At 47.7% G+C, this 16,420-nt stretch overlaps 1 protein-coding gene across 2 annotated transcripts; it reads left to right on the top strand.

Moving 5' to 3' along the window:
* The first annotated feature begins 73 nt into the window (after positions 1–73).
* Positions 74–5,755, top strand: LOC120674286 (subtilisin-like protease SBT5.6). Of its 2 annotated transcripts, XM_039955444.1 has the most exons (9): positions 74–320; positions 567–762; positions 890–1,066; positions 1,166–1,277; positions 3,310–3,877; positions 3,976–4,076; positions 4,164–4,521; positions 4,640–4,853; positions 4,924–5,755. In XM_039955444.1, the coding sequence occupies exons 1-9, from the start codon at positions 141–143 to the stop codon at positions 5,454–5,456; spliced, it is 2,439 nt and encodes an 812-aa protein (XP_039811378.1). In that variant the 5' UTR covers positions 74–140; the 3' UTR covers positions 5,457–5,755. The 2 variants fall into 2 exon arrangements, with proteins under 2 accessions (XP_039811378.1, XP_039811377.1); XM_039955443.1 differs by having other exon boundaries at positions 126–320; positions 4,640–5,755.
* The last annotated feature ends 10,665 nt before the right edge of the window (positions 5,756–16,420 follow it).

Here is a 16,420-nt window from a genome sequence, read left to right as displayed (position 1 = left end):
ATGTAAAATGATCATCTGTCTCACAGGGTTAGAGTGTCAGACAGTCGGACTCGGCTGTCCATGTCCCCGCCTCTGCCTCCCCTATCCTATCCATCTCCTCGGCGTGGCTCCGCCGCACTACTGCGATTGACTGATAGGCGATGGTGCAGTGGTATATAAACAGCTTCCTGGGCCGTCCTATCGGCTATCGCACAGAAGTATACAACCTCCAGGGGAAGACGATGAGGAGGGGAGCGCAAGCCCTGCTGAGCCTTCTTCCCCTCTTCCTCGCCCTCTCTTCTCTTTCCGTAGTCTCCGCCGCCTCCGGCAAGCAAGGCCAGGTCCTCGCGTCTCTGTCAACTCAGTTTCATTTAGTATTTCCTTTTCTTGCTTATTAAATCAACATTGGCGATGTTCCTCTCGCGGACCTTTAAATACTTTCACTCTTCATTTCGAGCAATTTCAATGAACGCTCTGATTAGGGTTCAGCAATACTGCTTGGAAAGATTAGAGCGCCTGTGTGCATCAAAAGAAGGGGCACATGCCGGGCCGGGTAACTCAACCATCGCCGTCATGAACTGAAACAGGTCTACATCGTGTACCTGGGCGGGCACGCCGCCGGGGCGAAGGCGGAGGAAGCAATCCTGGAGGATCACCACGCGCTGCTGCTCTCCGTCAAGGGCAGCGAGGAGGCGGCGCGGGCGGCGCTGCTGTACAGCTACAAGCACACCCTCAATGGCTTCTCGGCTATCCTCTCCCACGAGGAGGCCATGGCGCTATCGGGTAGACAGTGACGCAGCGATAGATATGTTTTTTGTCCAGTATAGTTCACAGTTGTTGATTTGTAATTTTGTGTCTGGCGGACGCGTGACTTCTGGGCACACTCATCCGGCCTGCCGGCCGCCTGCAGAGAGGAGCGAGGTGGTGTCCGCCTTCCGGAGCGAGGGCAGGTGGGCGCCGCACACCACGAGGTCCTGGCAGTTTCTGGGATTCGAGGAAGGGGTCAAGGGGCCCGACGGCGGCAGCGACTGGCTGCCGTCCCTCGACAAGTCCAGCTCGGATGTCATCGTCGGCGTCCTCGACTCCGGTGAGCTATAGCCTGCTCTCGATCTCCTCCATGGCTCCATACCTCATGTTGTTTTTATTCGAACATGGTGTCATCCCATGTCTTGGTTTGTATTGGCAGGCATCTGGCCGGAGTCGAGGAGCTTCAGCGACGAAGGGCTCGGGCCGGTGCCGGCGCGGTGGAAGGGGGCGTGCCAGGGCGGCGAATCCTTCACCTCCTCGTCCTGCAACAGGTCAGCAAACACGCGTGCGCACACACTGCATTGGGCGTGTTTGGATCCAAGGGCTAGAACTATTTTTAGCCTCAAATAGCTTAAAATAGCCCAAAATCTCCAAACATGAGGACTAGTCTTGGCTATTTGCAAATAGCCTACCTTAAAAAACTATCCCACCCAAAAGGTAATTATTTGGGCTATTTCAAGTGGAGCCCACCATAGCACGAGAGGTAATAGGGCTCCAATGATTGGGAAAATATGCTTTAAAGACTAAATAGCTCTTGGATCCAAACATGTCAAGAGCTATTTTATTGGAGGGCTATTTGCTTGAGATAATTAGCTTTAGCCCAAATAGCTCTAGCCCTTGGATCCAAACACAACCATTGTCTTTCTTCTCCCTGGACAGTAGTAACGCTACGGCGTGCCCTAGCTTGGTATTACCCTCGCGCGGAGCCCTCCCAAAAACGCTCTCAAAACATGCCGGTTTACGGGGCGGTTTTGTCAGTTTCATACGGCGCGCCTGCGTTCTGCTGCAGCCGTTACTGACCCGGAGCCGTGACCATGCATGGTCCATGGAGCTGGCGTCCAAACAAACCCGTCGCTGGAGCTCGCGAGGGCCAATCATGGAGCAAGGCTCCGGCTTTGGCGCCTTCCCGAGGCGGCGGCACCGCGCTTTCTATAATAATCTCACCTCCTCCTCCTCCTCTCTGCGTATCCAATTAGCCATGCATGCACGGAGATAGGACAAGCGAGAGGGCCATTATCGAGACCTGATCGTCGCATAAGTACAAAAACTCTGAACCAGATCAATTTTCTTTTTCTCGTCTGAAGATTCCCGCGACACCACCCTTTGCCGCTTTGCGATGCGTACCAACACACACAACTGAGATCCTTGTCAGAGGTTCCTTCCTCGGTATCTGCTGCTTTGTCACCAGTGCTCTCACACCGTAGATGCTACTCGAGTCAAAGCTAACTGCCTACAATAGTGGTTTCACCTGCTGATTACTCCTACGTGATATTTCATTCACGGAGCCATAAAATATGCTCAACACTATGCAACGAAGAGTAATTATATTTACTAGTCTATCAACTCGTGCTTCTGCACGGGCTAATTAGAACTAATATAAGAATGAGATCAATAATTATAGTTATCTATCTCATGCTCTTTTTCATCTATTAAATATTCTGGCACATACTCTAAAAATATACATTTATCATTATCTAATTACAATAGATTATTTTGTATCACACCTCCGTATGTATTCGATATATATTTAGTTGAACTATTTATTTATGAATTAGTATTCTTATTTCTTCCATTATACATGAATATATTGTGACATATATCGTGGGTAGTATTTTTATATAAATAATATATTAATAATGATAGAAATAATAATTTAAAATTTTATATTAGTGCACTTTAATACTTTATTATAATTATATAATTTAGATTTAGATTTAGGAGTAATTTAACTTGTAATAATGATGACATAATTGGATAATTTATATGCAAATTTAGGGGTATATTTGTATTATTTTTATAATGACATAGATGGGTAATTTACACAAAAATTAGGGGGTTACTTAAGATTTTTTATAATGACAGAGATGGGTAATTTTGATACATGTTTAGGGGTTGTTTTAGTCTATTTTATAATTACAGAGATGAGTAATTTATTAGAAAAGATAATAGATCTGATGGTTATTATAATTAGAGTTGTTGGATTGATAGCTGACTTTGTTGAGAATTTATAGGATTTTTCTATTTTTTTATAGTGTCCACCTAAGATCCTATGTGGCTTCATATGGAGGCTCCAAAGAAGCTTTCAATTAGTAATAGTAAGAATATTTCTATTTTTTATAAGAATTTATATGATTTCTCTATTTTATTAAAGTGTCCACATTGGATCCTATATGTGACTTCATATGGAGCTTCTTTTTGAGTCTCCAATTAATAACAGTAAGATAAGATACTGGATAACCCAAATGGAAATGAATTGGGTGATGTGGCGAGTAATCGTTGACCGGAGTCAATTGGGTCGAGCAGGAAGATCATAGGGGCGCGATACTACCTCAAGGCCTACGAGGCGCACTACAACGGCCTCAACACCACGTACGCCTTCCGCTCACCGCGCGACAACGACGGGCACGGCACACACACGGCGTCCACCGTCGCGGGCCGCACCGTGCCGGACGTGTCCGCGCTGGGCGGGTTCGCGGCGGGGGCGGCCTCGGGCGGCGCGCCGCTGGCGCGCCTGGCCGTCTACAAGGTGTGCTGGCCCATCCCGGGGCGGCCCAATCCCAACATCGAGAACACCTGCTTCGAGGCCGACATGCTGGCCGCCATGGACGACGCGGTCGGCGACGGCGTCGACGTCCTCAGCGTCTCCATCGGCTCCACGGGGGCCCCGATGCGGTTCGCGGACGACGGCATCGCCGTCGGCGCGCTGCACGCAGCCAGGCGCGGCGTGGTCGTCTCCTGCAGCGGCGGCAACTCGGGGCCCACGCCGGCCACCGTGTCCAACCTCGCGCCGTGGATGCTCACGGTCGGCGCCAGCAGCATCGACCGCGCCTTCGACTCCCCGATCAAGCTTGGCAATGGCGTGGCGATCATGGTAAGCAGACGATCGAGCGGCGTGCCGTTCTCCGTGCATGCAGAACATCGAGTCGACTGTGACATCTGACTTGCGTTTGTGTTTGTGTCCAAAACCAGGGCCAAACAGTAACACCATACCAGCTTCCAGGCAACAAGCCGTATCCTTTGGTCTATGCAGCAGACGCCGTTGTTCCTGGGACTCCCGCTAACGTTTCCAAGTGAGTAATCAACTGCACCAACCCCGTCTTACTGACGATGAACAAGTAAGTGTAAGTGCTGACATGGTTCAATGGCCGGTGGCGCAGCCAGTGCCTGCCGAACTCCCTGTCGGCCGACAAGGTGCGAGGCAAGATCGTCGTGTGCCTGAGAGGCACTGGCCTGAGGGTCGAAAAGGGTCTGGAGGTGAAGCGCGCGGGCGGCGCGGCCATCCTGCTCGGCAACCGACCGGCCTCCGGCAGCGAGGTCCCCGTCGACTCGCACGTCCTCCCGGGCACCGCGGTCTCCGCGGCCGACGCCACGACCATCCTCGCCTACATCAATTCCAGCTCGAGCCCGACCGCGGTGCTGGGCCCCTCGACGACCGTCGTGGACGTCCGGCCGTCGCCGGTGATGGCGCAGTTCTCGTCGCGCGGCCCGAATGTCCTCGAGCCCAACATTCTCAAGGTACGTACGGACGTGCACAGATCTCACGATCACCAACGCAACACATACCACGCCATTTTCTTTTGTCCTCGATCGAACGCGTAGCAATTTCACCTCTTCCCTCCGTCCGTCAATGCAGCCAGACATTACGGCGCCGGGGCTGAACATCCTGGCGGCGTGGAGCGAGGCGTCGTCGCCGACGAAGCTCGACGGCGACCACCGCGTGGTGCAGTACAACATCGTGTCGGGGACGTCCATGTCGTGCCCGCACGTCTCCGCCGCCGCCGTCCTCCTCAAGGCCGCCCACCCCGACTGGAGCTCCGCCGCCATCCGGTCGGCCATCATGACCACCGGTAAACGTCTCGGCCCGCACCTGAAGTTTTCTGATCCCAACCGAAAACTGGTGTGCTCTGTTTTGGGCAGCAACGACCACCAACGCCAAAGGCGGCCCACTAAGGAACGGGGACGGCACGGTAGCGGGGCCCATGGACTACGGGTCGGGCCACATCCGGCCCAGGCACGCGCTGGACCCGGGCCTCGTGTACGACGCGTCGTACGAGGACTACCTGCTGTTCGCGTGCGCGAGCGCCGGGTCCCAGCTGGACCCCTCCGTCCCGTGCCCGGCGCGCCCGCCGCCGCCGTACCAGCTGAACCACCCCTCGGTGGCCGTGCACGGCCTCAACGGCTCGGTGACCGTGCGCCGGACGGTGACGCACGTCGGCTCCGGCGAGGCACGGTACACCGTCGCCGTGGCCGCGCCCGCGGGCGTCTCCGTGGAGGTCGCGCCGAGGCGGCTCCGCTTCGCGCGGGCCGGCGAGAGGAAGGCGTTCAGGATAAGGGTGGAGGCGGCGGAGGCGAGCGGGCGCGCGGCGAGAGGGCGGTTCGTGGCGGGATCGTACGCGTGGAGCGACGGCGTCCACGTCGTGAGGAGCCCCCTCGTTGTCCTCGTCGCGTGATCGCCGTGCCGAGAGCTGCAAGGACACAGCACAGGTGGATCTTCTCTATTATTCTGCGCGCATTGCTTCAGTTGTGCTGTGGAATGACAATAATTCTCAAGGTTTCCGAAAAAAGATAGAAAGATTACTCCTCTGATTTAAATCATAAGTCATTTTGATAAATCTAGCTACACGGATTTTGCTACATATTAAGTCATAGCTAGCATATATCTAAATGTGTAGCAAAAATTATGTATCTAAATTTATCGCGACTACAATTTGAAACGGAGAGAGTAGATGATTATCTTGCTCGGTAATTAGCTTGTCAGTTAAGCTGAAGTGATAGCAAGCCTGGCCCACTACTTGCCAAGAGAATTGCGAATTTGTGGCGTATCTTTTGAAGTTACCAGTAGAGTGCATGTGCTGCACGCACATATTTTTAAAATATAACAATAAATAATAAGTTTATAGAATACAAAACATGTCATAACATATGTCGCAACCTGGCCTGGCGCGAGCGGCGGCCGGGGTCCTCGCGACGTCTCCAGCGGTCCAGCCTCCTCCCGCTCTCCGGCCCCTCCATCGCCTTCGCCGTCAAGGCCACCGAAGGCAAGTTCTCTCCCGGCGAAGGCGGCGCGGGCTTGGCGGCCTTCACGCCCCCTGCGACACGTGCGTGGCAGCCAAGGTGCTCCACCATGTTGCCGGCGTCCTCCTGCTCTGCCACCGTCCGAGAGGCGGCACACATATGTTTTAAAAATTTATTAAACAAAATTTACATTGATAAAAAGTTAATAGATAATAGTTTTATTTTGTAGCAAAGGTGTACACATTGTAGCAAAGATGTATCTATTGTCCCAGAGCTTAGTGAACATCCCTTTGTGCTTGTTCGTGCTCTTCTCTCGTCCCAATGTACTTCAAAACTCCATAAATTCTTTGCTTTCATAGACCAGTGTTTCCTTCCATTGTAATTTGCAGAAAGTATATATATCCAATCCTACTAATATATAACATTTTCGAGTGAGTCTGAAAAGAAGCTGAAAACACAATAAAGTGGCATCTCCAATTCAAATTACAGGCACAACCTATTAGTGGCATAAAAAAAGTACCATACATAAGCTGGCAGGCTGCCAAACATAATAAAGGGGTCATACTGGAATACTGGGATCCAACATTTCTCCCACCATTAATTGTAATTAAATAGTAACATAGTAAGCATTCTATGATCTAATATCTTGTCTTGGCAGTAGCTCCAAACCTTGTCTCAATTGTACACGTTCTTGACCCTCTGGTAGTCCCCAAGGAAACACATAACTGGGTACAGCAATAAAAAAACATAGACTACAGACACTGATTGCTTTAGGAAAGGTAACTAATCTAGTCAACTCGGTATTTTTAAAGTGGCATATCCTTTGTAACCTGACATCCTTTAAGAGTCCCATGGCGTCCTAATTCGAGGGAGATCAATCGGGAAGACAAATTGGCCATTCTCTTTTGCTAGAATCCTATACATTGCTTATATAACGTTTTCATCTATGCAGCACCGATACAGGATACGAATATTTGTATCGGCACAGATCAAGTAAAACTTGCCATTATCTAAGTGTTTACATTGCAGAAAATAAATATTGTTTACTCAATAATTATGGCAATCTAATAAGTCTAAATAACCCATCACACAATCTATTGAACCAACTTGTTCAACTATAGAGGCATGAGCTCTCCATAGAGGATTCAATACTTGAAATACTTAAATCAGACAAGTTTTAGATGTTGTATGACTGACAAAAATATATCAAAAAGACTTTCTCAATAGGCTACTAAAAGAATCCAATATACAGAAATTTCCAATAATCTAAGGCCTCAAGTCCGATAGTCTCCGGTTTCCACCAGACCATATTTCAGTAAAAAGTACCAAACAATGCTTTTTGAAGGAAACAAAATTAAACTGGTTAAATTTATTGATTGGCCTAGGAATGTGAATTGGACAGTAATAACAAATTAATTATAACCATCATTTGAATTGTTTAGGTGCTACAATAGAATACACCACACTATTTTTTATTCGAGCACCATTGTTTCAGAAAAAATATAGAAATCACATTATATCCTGTGCTGTTACATTCCACGAAGGCATTAAAGCCGGTAAAGTTTACAACAAACTATATTCTGCAACCCTACATCACTGGAAATGCTTAACAAATAAGTTTATAAAAGAATACTTCAGCAATCTTTCATTTACTGCTTGAGCAATCTTTCAATACAGTTCATATAATTTATAAAAAGAATGCTACTCAAATCTTGATAAGCAGGATGAAAACAGAGAAAAAATAGTGATGAACTCAGAAAAGTGAAGCCTCTTTCCTCCAGAAAAGCTAGTGAAATGCTTTAAGTACAATGTAAGTGTTATAGCTTATACTTACTAAATAGCAGCAGCTTTTCAGATGAGCTAGAGATTCAGTTGCTCAGATTTCAGACATGCTTGTATTATCCCAATTAAATATATCCTTAATAAAATATTTTGAAATTCAGTTTCTAGAGGAAAAATACCAAATTGATGGTTCAAATTGTACACCCTGCAAGGAACAAGAAAGGATGTAAGTAAATAAGAACGGGGATTTATTGCTGCAAAAAAATGGTCCAAGACTAATCCTAGATAGAATAGAACTTAAAGCAAGCTCAGACTAAATGATTAGAAATTAGGAAGCGATGAACAGCTCTTAATATTACTCGAAATATTCTTAAGAAAACGATAATGCATCTACATGAAAAACAATTAGAAACTCACCAATATAGAATGCAAATAGATTTGTCCGATTCTTTTCTATTGTACTGTTACTTTATAGCTGAACCTTTCATCTAGTACTTTTTATAAGCGCTACTCGATTATAGCTGAACCAATATAGAATGCAAATAATTTTGTGTAATATTTTCTTTTCTCTTGTACTGTTCTTTTTTAGCTGACTTCAGCCATTTTTCTATAGTAAAGGCTACTCACTCATGCTTCTACTCACCTGAGACCACCGTTAGTGAAGGTGCACGTAATGAAATGTTCCATTAGTATAATTTTTACTACCAAAAAACATCCACTGCAGTCTGCATGGTCCTGCAAAAATACTTCAGAGTTAATGAGAGTGAGGCTATCAGCAAGCACGGAGATAACTGCAGGTCAATAAATCAATCTGACCACCACCATATTAGGCCGGCCTTTAGCAAGTATCACCAGATACACTGCTGACACTAACAATTCATCAACCAGGAAGTGGAGGAGCACGCTGCAGGATAGATTTGGCGTAAAAAACACTGATGGGGAAGCCGTCGCGGACGCCGAAGCCTCGCCGGAGGAGGCCGCGCAGCGATAGATAGATATAGATGAATGACAAACCAGAGATTAACCTATGTCCCTAATCGATAACGCATATATTTCAGCAAGTGACAACATAGTGCAAAGCTAGAGCAAAACAGATTAAAGTCTGAATATAAAGGCAATAACAATAATACAATTGCAGATGATGGTTCTTACCGGTTAAAAACTTCAGTTTTAATCAGTTGGGTTCACTTCTTGACATCGGAGCCAGTGTCCCATTAGGTTGACACGCAATCTAGCTTAACATATTATCTTGCCCCCACCATCATGGGCTGCTCTTCAAGGAAACTGTAAGGATCACCGGGGTGTCCGACCCTAGAGGGGGAGGGGGTGAATAGGGTCGCTAATCGCTTTTCTATCCTAGGGCTCAATCTAATTGCATAAGATAAACCTAACACGTCCTACACATGCTAGTTATGACTAAGGTTTATCTATGCTACCCTCTACTTACCCCAAAAGACTTGCCACCTATAGCCAATCCTAATCAAACTAACTAGGAAAGTAAAGGTAAGCAAGAAAGAGTAAATGCGGAAACGTAATGCGGTAAGTAAAGCGGTAAGGGAGAGGATATGCAAACTCCCGTGAAGACACCAAGACACACGATTTAACGTGGTTCGGTTAGGACACCAAAGTCCCTCCCTACGTCCACGGCCACTTGCTCACAAAGAACAAGTGTGATACCGAGTCTCTTCGCTTGATCACCGTCTTGCCACGCCTCCAAGGCTCCCGACAAGCAAAGGCTAAGTGACACCAAGTCACAAAGACGAGGTCACCGCCACCGTCTATCTCGAAGCGTCACCACGGCACCGTCTTCACTATCTTGGAGCTTTAACACCAAGTAGGGGCCTCCTTCCCCGCACAAAGTGTCGTTGCCACTCCACACCAAGTCGGAGGGTCACACGACGAGTACAAGTGTTTGCTTGCCGCAGCAAGACTTCTCTCAAGGGAGCTCTCGCAAGAACTAATCCCTAATCAAGCACTAAGCACTCTAACAAGTGTGCTTAAGCCTATATGATGTACAATGAAGCTCTATGGTGGTTGGAGATGATCTTTAGCTCTAGTATACTTCTTTTAACTCCAGCACTCTCAAATGACCCGGCCTTGGGGGTATATATAGGCAGCACAAGCAAATATAGCCGTTGGAGAAAAGCTGCCAGAAAAACGCTTAACGCCGGTTAATCCGATGCTCCCCAAATCGCCATCGTCGGTTTAACCGGTGATACTAAACTGCCCACTGAAAACTAGCCGTTACGTGTACGGGCAATCAACCGACGCAATCGACCGGTGTATGTAATGTTAGCGTCGGTTTAACCGGTGAGTGCAACTGTCCTCTGATCCTTGAAAAACAAACTCTCTGGACAACTGCACCGACGCCATTAACCGGTGCATCATCGGTTCATCCGATGTATGCATTTTCCTTGGTCTGCTTCTGCCATTGCACCGACGTATTCAAACTTCCTATCGTCGGTTCATCCGGTGCCAAACCCTAGCCCGCAGGCCATCTCTGTCATTGCACCGATGAGTACATTTTGCCTTACGTCGGTTTAACCGGTGATACTAAAACTCCCAGACGTGCTCAAGTCAATGCACCGACGTGTGTAATTTGCTTGGCGTCGGTTCAACCGGTGACTTGATTTCTTTTAGGTTTCAGGGCGCTGCCCTGAGACCCGCGAGGGGCGGCTCCCCCTCGACCCCCGTCCGCTAACCGGGTAGCGGAACCCCCGTAAGGGCGGCCCTTCGGGCCTAGCTTCGCCTCTCTTCTCTTTGTCATCACTTGAACCTAAAAGCCTGAGTATATCATCTAAGCAAACACATTAGTTCAAGTGTTGCGTGTGTCATCAATCACCAAAACATTATATTGAAATATGGCATGAGAGGCCATTTTCGCTACAGAAACCATCGACATTCCTGGAATCCTAACGTGATCTCTAAATAAAATAGATTTAAGTATGAATATAAAGGCAGTAACAATAATACAATTGCAGATGATGGTTCTTACCGGTTAAAAACTTCAGTTTTGATCAGTTGGGTTCACTTTTTGACATCGGAGCCAGTGTCCCATTAGGTTGACACGCAATCTAGCTTAACATATTATCTTGTCCCACCATCATGGGCTGCTCTTCATAGAAACCATCGACATTCCTGGAATGCTAAATCAGTAGCTTTATAGGTGTACTAATAGAAACAAACACGAAGTTAATCAGGTTCTCGATATATTTTTTTGTGCAATAACCAACCCAGAGACACACAAAAAATTAGCATATGATACTTCTCCCACCAAGTTCTCTTTATTTTAGTGTGTTACATGGTAAAATTGAATTTGATCATTTTATCTCAACACCAATCAGTTGAAGGAAACTCACCATTTTTTTTACCACTCGCATCAATGTTGGAGGAGAAATCTCTTCTCTAATAAAGGTTTGTAACAGCACAGGTCTATGTTCCTATTCACTGCAGCAAGGAAGAGAAATAGATAGTGTATTTGTCCATCTTCAGGGGCATTCCATTGAACAGCTTACCTGCACATGACATTGTGAACCCGCTTCTTCTGCTCCACCGATGGAAGACACCTCCAGACTGCACATGACATTGTGAACCCGCTTCTTCTGCTCCACCAATGGAAGACACGCGTGGTGATGTCCTCATGCTCGCGCTCGTGGATACGACGGCCGGACACTGCGGTGTCATTGACGAGGACCCCGGAGAGGGCCTTACACACGCAGTGGAGCTGGTGTAACGTCCCGCCTCCCCGAGGCCGGGCCCGCTTATATCTGGCTGCTTTCTAGGACACAGACTGTCCTCACAGACCGACACCAGTCTTTTCTGCACACTTTGTCCTCACTCGTGCGCACCCGAGGAGAACTTCCCAGTCGGTCACACATCCCCAAATTTCTCCGGGCCAAGCACACTTAACCTCGGAGTTCTTTGGAGACCGGCTTTCAGAAAAAGAAGTTGCAACTTGTTGGTATGAGTATCCTATTAATCCTATTAAGCCTTGGGCCGGGGGTGTCACATGCTCACCCCCTTAAGAGACCGACGTCCTCGTTGGTCAATCCCAAGCCAGAAACGTCCTCTCTTGGCCACGTCCCGTACGTCCAGTGCCAGCAGCCCATGTGCCACGTCCGTGCGTCCAGTGCCAACGGTCCCTGTGCCACATCCGTGCGTCCAGTGCCAACGGTCCATGTGCCACGTCCGTGCGTCCAGTGCCAACGGCACATCCCAGATGCCCGCGCACTGACCCGCCACGCGCCCGTGCACATGCCGGTGCATCTGCGCCCCTACGCGCCCGTGTTCATGCCTCCGTACTTACGCCCGTACGTGCCCGTGAAACCGCGAGAGTCGGCTCTGATACCATTCTGTAACGTCCCGCCTCCCCGAGGCCGGGCCCGCTTATATCTGGCTGCTTTCTAGGACATAGACTGTCCTCACAGACCGGCACCAGTCTTTTCTGCACACTTTGTCCTCATTCGTGCGCACCCGGGGAGAACTTCCCGGTCGGTAACCCATCCCCAAATTTCTCCGGGCCAAGCACACTTAACCTCGGAGTTCTTTGGAGACCGGCTTCCGGAAAAGAAGTTGCAACTTGTTGGTATGAGTATCCTATTAATCCTATTAAGCCATGGGCCGGGGTGTCACAGCTGGCCCTCGTGGGTCTACACGGGCCCCGCAGCAAGGAAGCCGCAAAGTTGGCGAGGGGCTCCCAGCGGAGCACCTGGACGACGCCGTCGCGCGCCGCGTTGCAGACGTCGAGCGTCTTGAAGGCACGCTCGTGGGGCGAAGGAGAAAAGGGCGACGTGGATGGGGAGGGGAGGCTGGAGGCAGATGGAAGCGCCAGCGCATCGCTGCAGTCCCTCTGTTCCCGCCCGCGACATAGCCGCCTCCTCCTGGTTCCAAGGACCGCCGCCGCCACCGAAAGCGAAGCAGATGGATGGGCTGATGTGGATGGAGGAGGGAGGCAGCAAGGCGGTGCGCTGCCGCCGCAACTATGTCTTCCTGGATTGCCACCAATGTGGAGGCGGTGAGATGGATGGGGTCTGCGGAGGGGATCCGGGATTGGGAGCAGGCGTGCGGCGGGGAAGGAGAAGGGGGTGTGATTGACGCGAGCGGGTACGCGGGCGGGTATGCGGTGTCTTCGGTGAAAGAAAAACAACGCCAAGGGGAGCACGGCCAGCAACTTGAACGGGCGGGGGTGACAAAATCAGTCTGCCAGGCTCTCATGTCAAACTTTTTAGTCTTACACATGGGCCTGATAGTGGTGGGTTGTGAGGTGGATATGAGGCTAATTTTGGTGAAAAATGTTTTAATTTTCATGAATTCTTATAGTATAGAAACAACTACCATCACCAGTCTCGACAAGTGCCCGTGGCGTGCACAGCACCGCCGGCCGTGCATCATGCAATGCTCCAAGCCTCCATGCGCTCGCTATTTGCCTTGTCCGCTTGTCGCGGCGTTTACAGGTGTCGGATCCGCGCCCGTCGCGTGTCGGATCCGCGCCCGTCGCGCGTGCCAACACGCCACTTCGCTGTGATCATTTGGAACGCTGCCACCGCAGCACGGTAGAAAACTACTTCTTCCGTCCCTAAATAACTGTCGTTCTCGCTTCCCGAAAAATAATTTTGATTAATTTTATATAAAAAAATATTAATATTTATAATATATAATTGATATCATTAGATAGATCTTTCAATCTAGTTTTTTAATAAGTTTATTTGAAGATATAAATGTTGCACGTATTTTTGATAAATTAAGTCAAACTTGGGACACATAAAAAAACGACGAATAAAAAGGGACAGAGAGAGTACGTCCACGGGACTGCTCGTGGCTAGGGTCCAGACCCGAGGGATAATCCGTCGAGTTCGTCCGTACGGACCACCGGTGGATTGTCCATTTCCCAGAAGTGTAAGCTCTGAAAACTCAGCGGCGGCAAAGGAGCAGAAGTGATTTGGTTAATTGGTTTTCATCCACATATAAAAGCTATACACGACAATGACGGCACTGCACGCGCCAGCGTCAAGGTCCTGCAAGCTTATCTGAAGCTACAGTAGGGTCTCGTTTAGTTACTCATATAAAATTGTAAAAATAAAATCTTTGCACATTTCAAGTATTAAATATAAACTAATCACAAAATTAATTACAGAACTCGTCTGTAAATTATGAGACGAATCTAATGAGCCTAATTAATCTATCATTAGAACATGTATATTGTAACAATTAATATAGCAATTTAGTGTTTAATCATAATCTAATTAGACTTATTAGATTTGTCTTGCAATTTACAAACAAACTATGCAATCTATTTTTTATTTCATCTAGATTTAATACTCTATACATTTAAAATTCACTTTTGATATGATAGAGTTGGAAATTTGAATTTTGCAACTAAACAAGAGCTAGGTCAGTAATTTGCGTCTTCTTCAAACCTGACTGCACCATGACCCTAGCTAGCCAGCTGCACGACAAACTGGCTGCTCAAATGGTTCGTCCACATAAAACGTACACTACTCGACAATGACGGCACTGCACGCGCCACCGTTAAGGTCCTGGAAATTTATCTAAAGCTACAGTAGATCGATCAGTAACTTGCGTCTTCTTCAAAACTGACTGCACCATGACCCTAGCTAGCTGCACGACAAATGTCTGTTCAAATGGTTCTTCAAAAGTTGCTCCAAAGAACTAACAACACTGAAAGTGATCGGATTGCACTCTAACTTAAGAGGGGGAGAGGATAAATTAGACAACTTAAAACCTTAACTTATGGCTCCAACTAAATTGCACAATATAAAACTAAAACATACTATCTAGATGTACAACTAAGTTTCTTCTAGTGTAAAACCCCTATCATAAAAGAGTTAAGCAAGCTATAGCCTTTCCTATCAAGAAACTACTCTATGAAAGTAAAGAAACAAGCATTGCGAGTATGAAATACGGAAACATAAAGAGCGGGATAGGAGGAAGCAAACTCTTGACGCGGATGTTTATCCTGTGGTTCGGTTAGCCACAAAGGCACACCTACATCCACGTTGTTGAAGCACTCACTAAGAGTATTGCTTCTCGGTAATCAAGTCTCTTCCGCGGATTCAATCACGGTCACCTTGATCCCGATTTCCACTAAGGAGATTATCCACGAAGGAAGGGTGTCTCCACGTCTCCCGTACAAGAGTGTCATCGCCGCTCCACACCAAGCCGGAGGGTCGATGACGTGCCGGCGAGCCACCAATGCTCCAAGGGGCCGGCAAACCGAGATCTTCTTGTTGGTTCACTCAAGAACCAGCCACAATACACAACACCTTGCTTGCTCACTCACTCAAGAGTTAATCTAGCACATACACTCTTAAAGCTAGTGCTAAACCTAAGGAATTGATCAATATGCACTTGGGTAGGCTTGGAGGATTTTCTGGGTGTGTATGAGTCTTGTAGCAACTCCAGCAATCTTCAAACGACCAGGGGATGACATATATATAGGCCTCCAAGACCATAGAGCCGTTAAGAGCCATTGGGCCTTTTCTGCGCAGGGCACCGGATAGACCGGTGAGGGGGCACCGGTGCAACCGGTCACTCACGGCTCTGCACTATCCGTTGGCCTTCTGACAGCTGACGTGGCTGTCACCGGTTAGACCGGTCCATTGCTCCGGTGGTCACCGGTTCAACCGGTCCTGAAGAAATCTCCAGCTTCTGTTGTGGAATTACACCGGTGCCTTGCACTGGTGCACCACCGGTCCTTCCGGTGCTGAAGAAATTCCTTCTCGCCAACTTGACATGCTCTCTGGTGCATAGTATGGTGCTTGCACCGGTGTTTCAACTTAACACCACCGGTGCATCCGGTGCCACTGTCTTTCTCCACGTGGCCTAGCACCAGTACTGCATATTGCTCCGGTGGTAGGTCACCGGTGCAACCGAAGCCAACCGGTTAGACCGGTGCTTGGTCACCGGTACAACCGGTGCTACTAAATTATATAGAACTCGTCTAATTCAACATTTTTTGAGTTCTTTCTTCGTGTTTTGTTTTGCTTGGCCTTTTTGCTTCATCCCTGGGATCTATAATTGTTCACTTGTCAAACTCATTAGTCCCATTTATTGCGTTGTTACTCAATCACCAAAATCACAAAAGAATGGTCTAATGGGGCCATTTTTCTTACAATCTTCTCATTTTTGGTGATTGATGACAACACAATCAAAACAAGCATAAATTACGTAAAAATTGAAAATTTTAACCACTTACACTTGCTTGGATGCATACCATCATCCAATGTTGGCTTGGCCTCCCCCTAAATCCATCATCTCCCTTTATTTGTCCCCGTATTTGCTGCTTGCAAACTTGTCCCCCTTTGATCAACCTTGCTTCTTTGATCAACCTTGTTTTGATCCAAATTTCTCCCCTTTTGGAATCAAATCACCTAAAAAGATCTTGCAAAATAATATAGCTCAAGGGGAAAAGTTAGTAGCTTAGGGAGTTAGTTCCATGAATTATGATCCAAATATATGATATTAATGAAGATACTAATTTAGCAATTACTTAGATGGATCACAAAATAACGAAACTAGCATGACATGAGCTAAACTTTCCACAAGGTGTGTGCACAAAATGATAATGTGAAAATCATATGCACAACTAGATATTTGA

This window comes from Panicum virgatum, chromosome 5N (assembly GCF_016808335.1).
Source record: "Panicum virgatum strain AP13 chromosome 5N, P.virgatum_v5, whole genome shotgun sequence".
In the NCBI taxonomy this organism is placed as follows: Eukaryota; Viridiplantae; Streptophyta; class Magnoliopsida; order Poales; family Poaceae; genus Panicum; species Panicum virgatum.
Note: the sequence above shows the minus strand (reverse complement) of the source record. Positions and strands in the feature narration are given on the sequence as shown.

Coding starts and splice junctions, on each gene's coding strand:
- LOC120674286 (XM_039955443.1), top strand. CDS start 141: ATGGTGCAGTGGTATATAAACAGCTTCCTGGGCCGTCCTATCGGCTAT. Junction 321..566: donor CCTCCGGCAAGCAAGGCCAG/GTCCTCGCGTCT, acceptor GAACTGAAACAG/GTCTACATCGTGTACCTGGG. Junction 4,077..4,163: donor ACTCCCGCTAACGTTTCCAA/GTGAGTAATCAA, acceptor CCGGTGGCGCAG/CCAGTGCCTGCCGAACTCCC.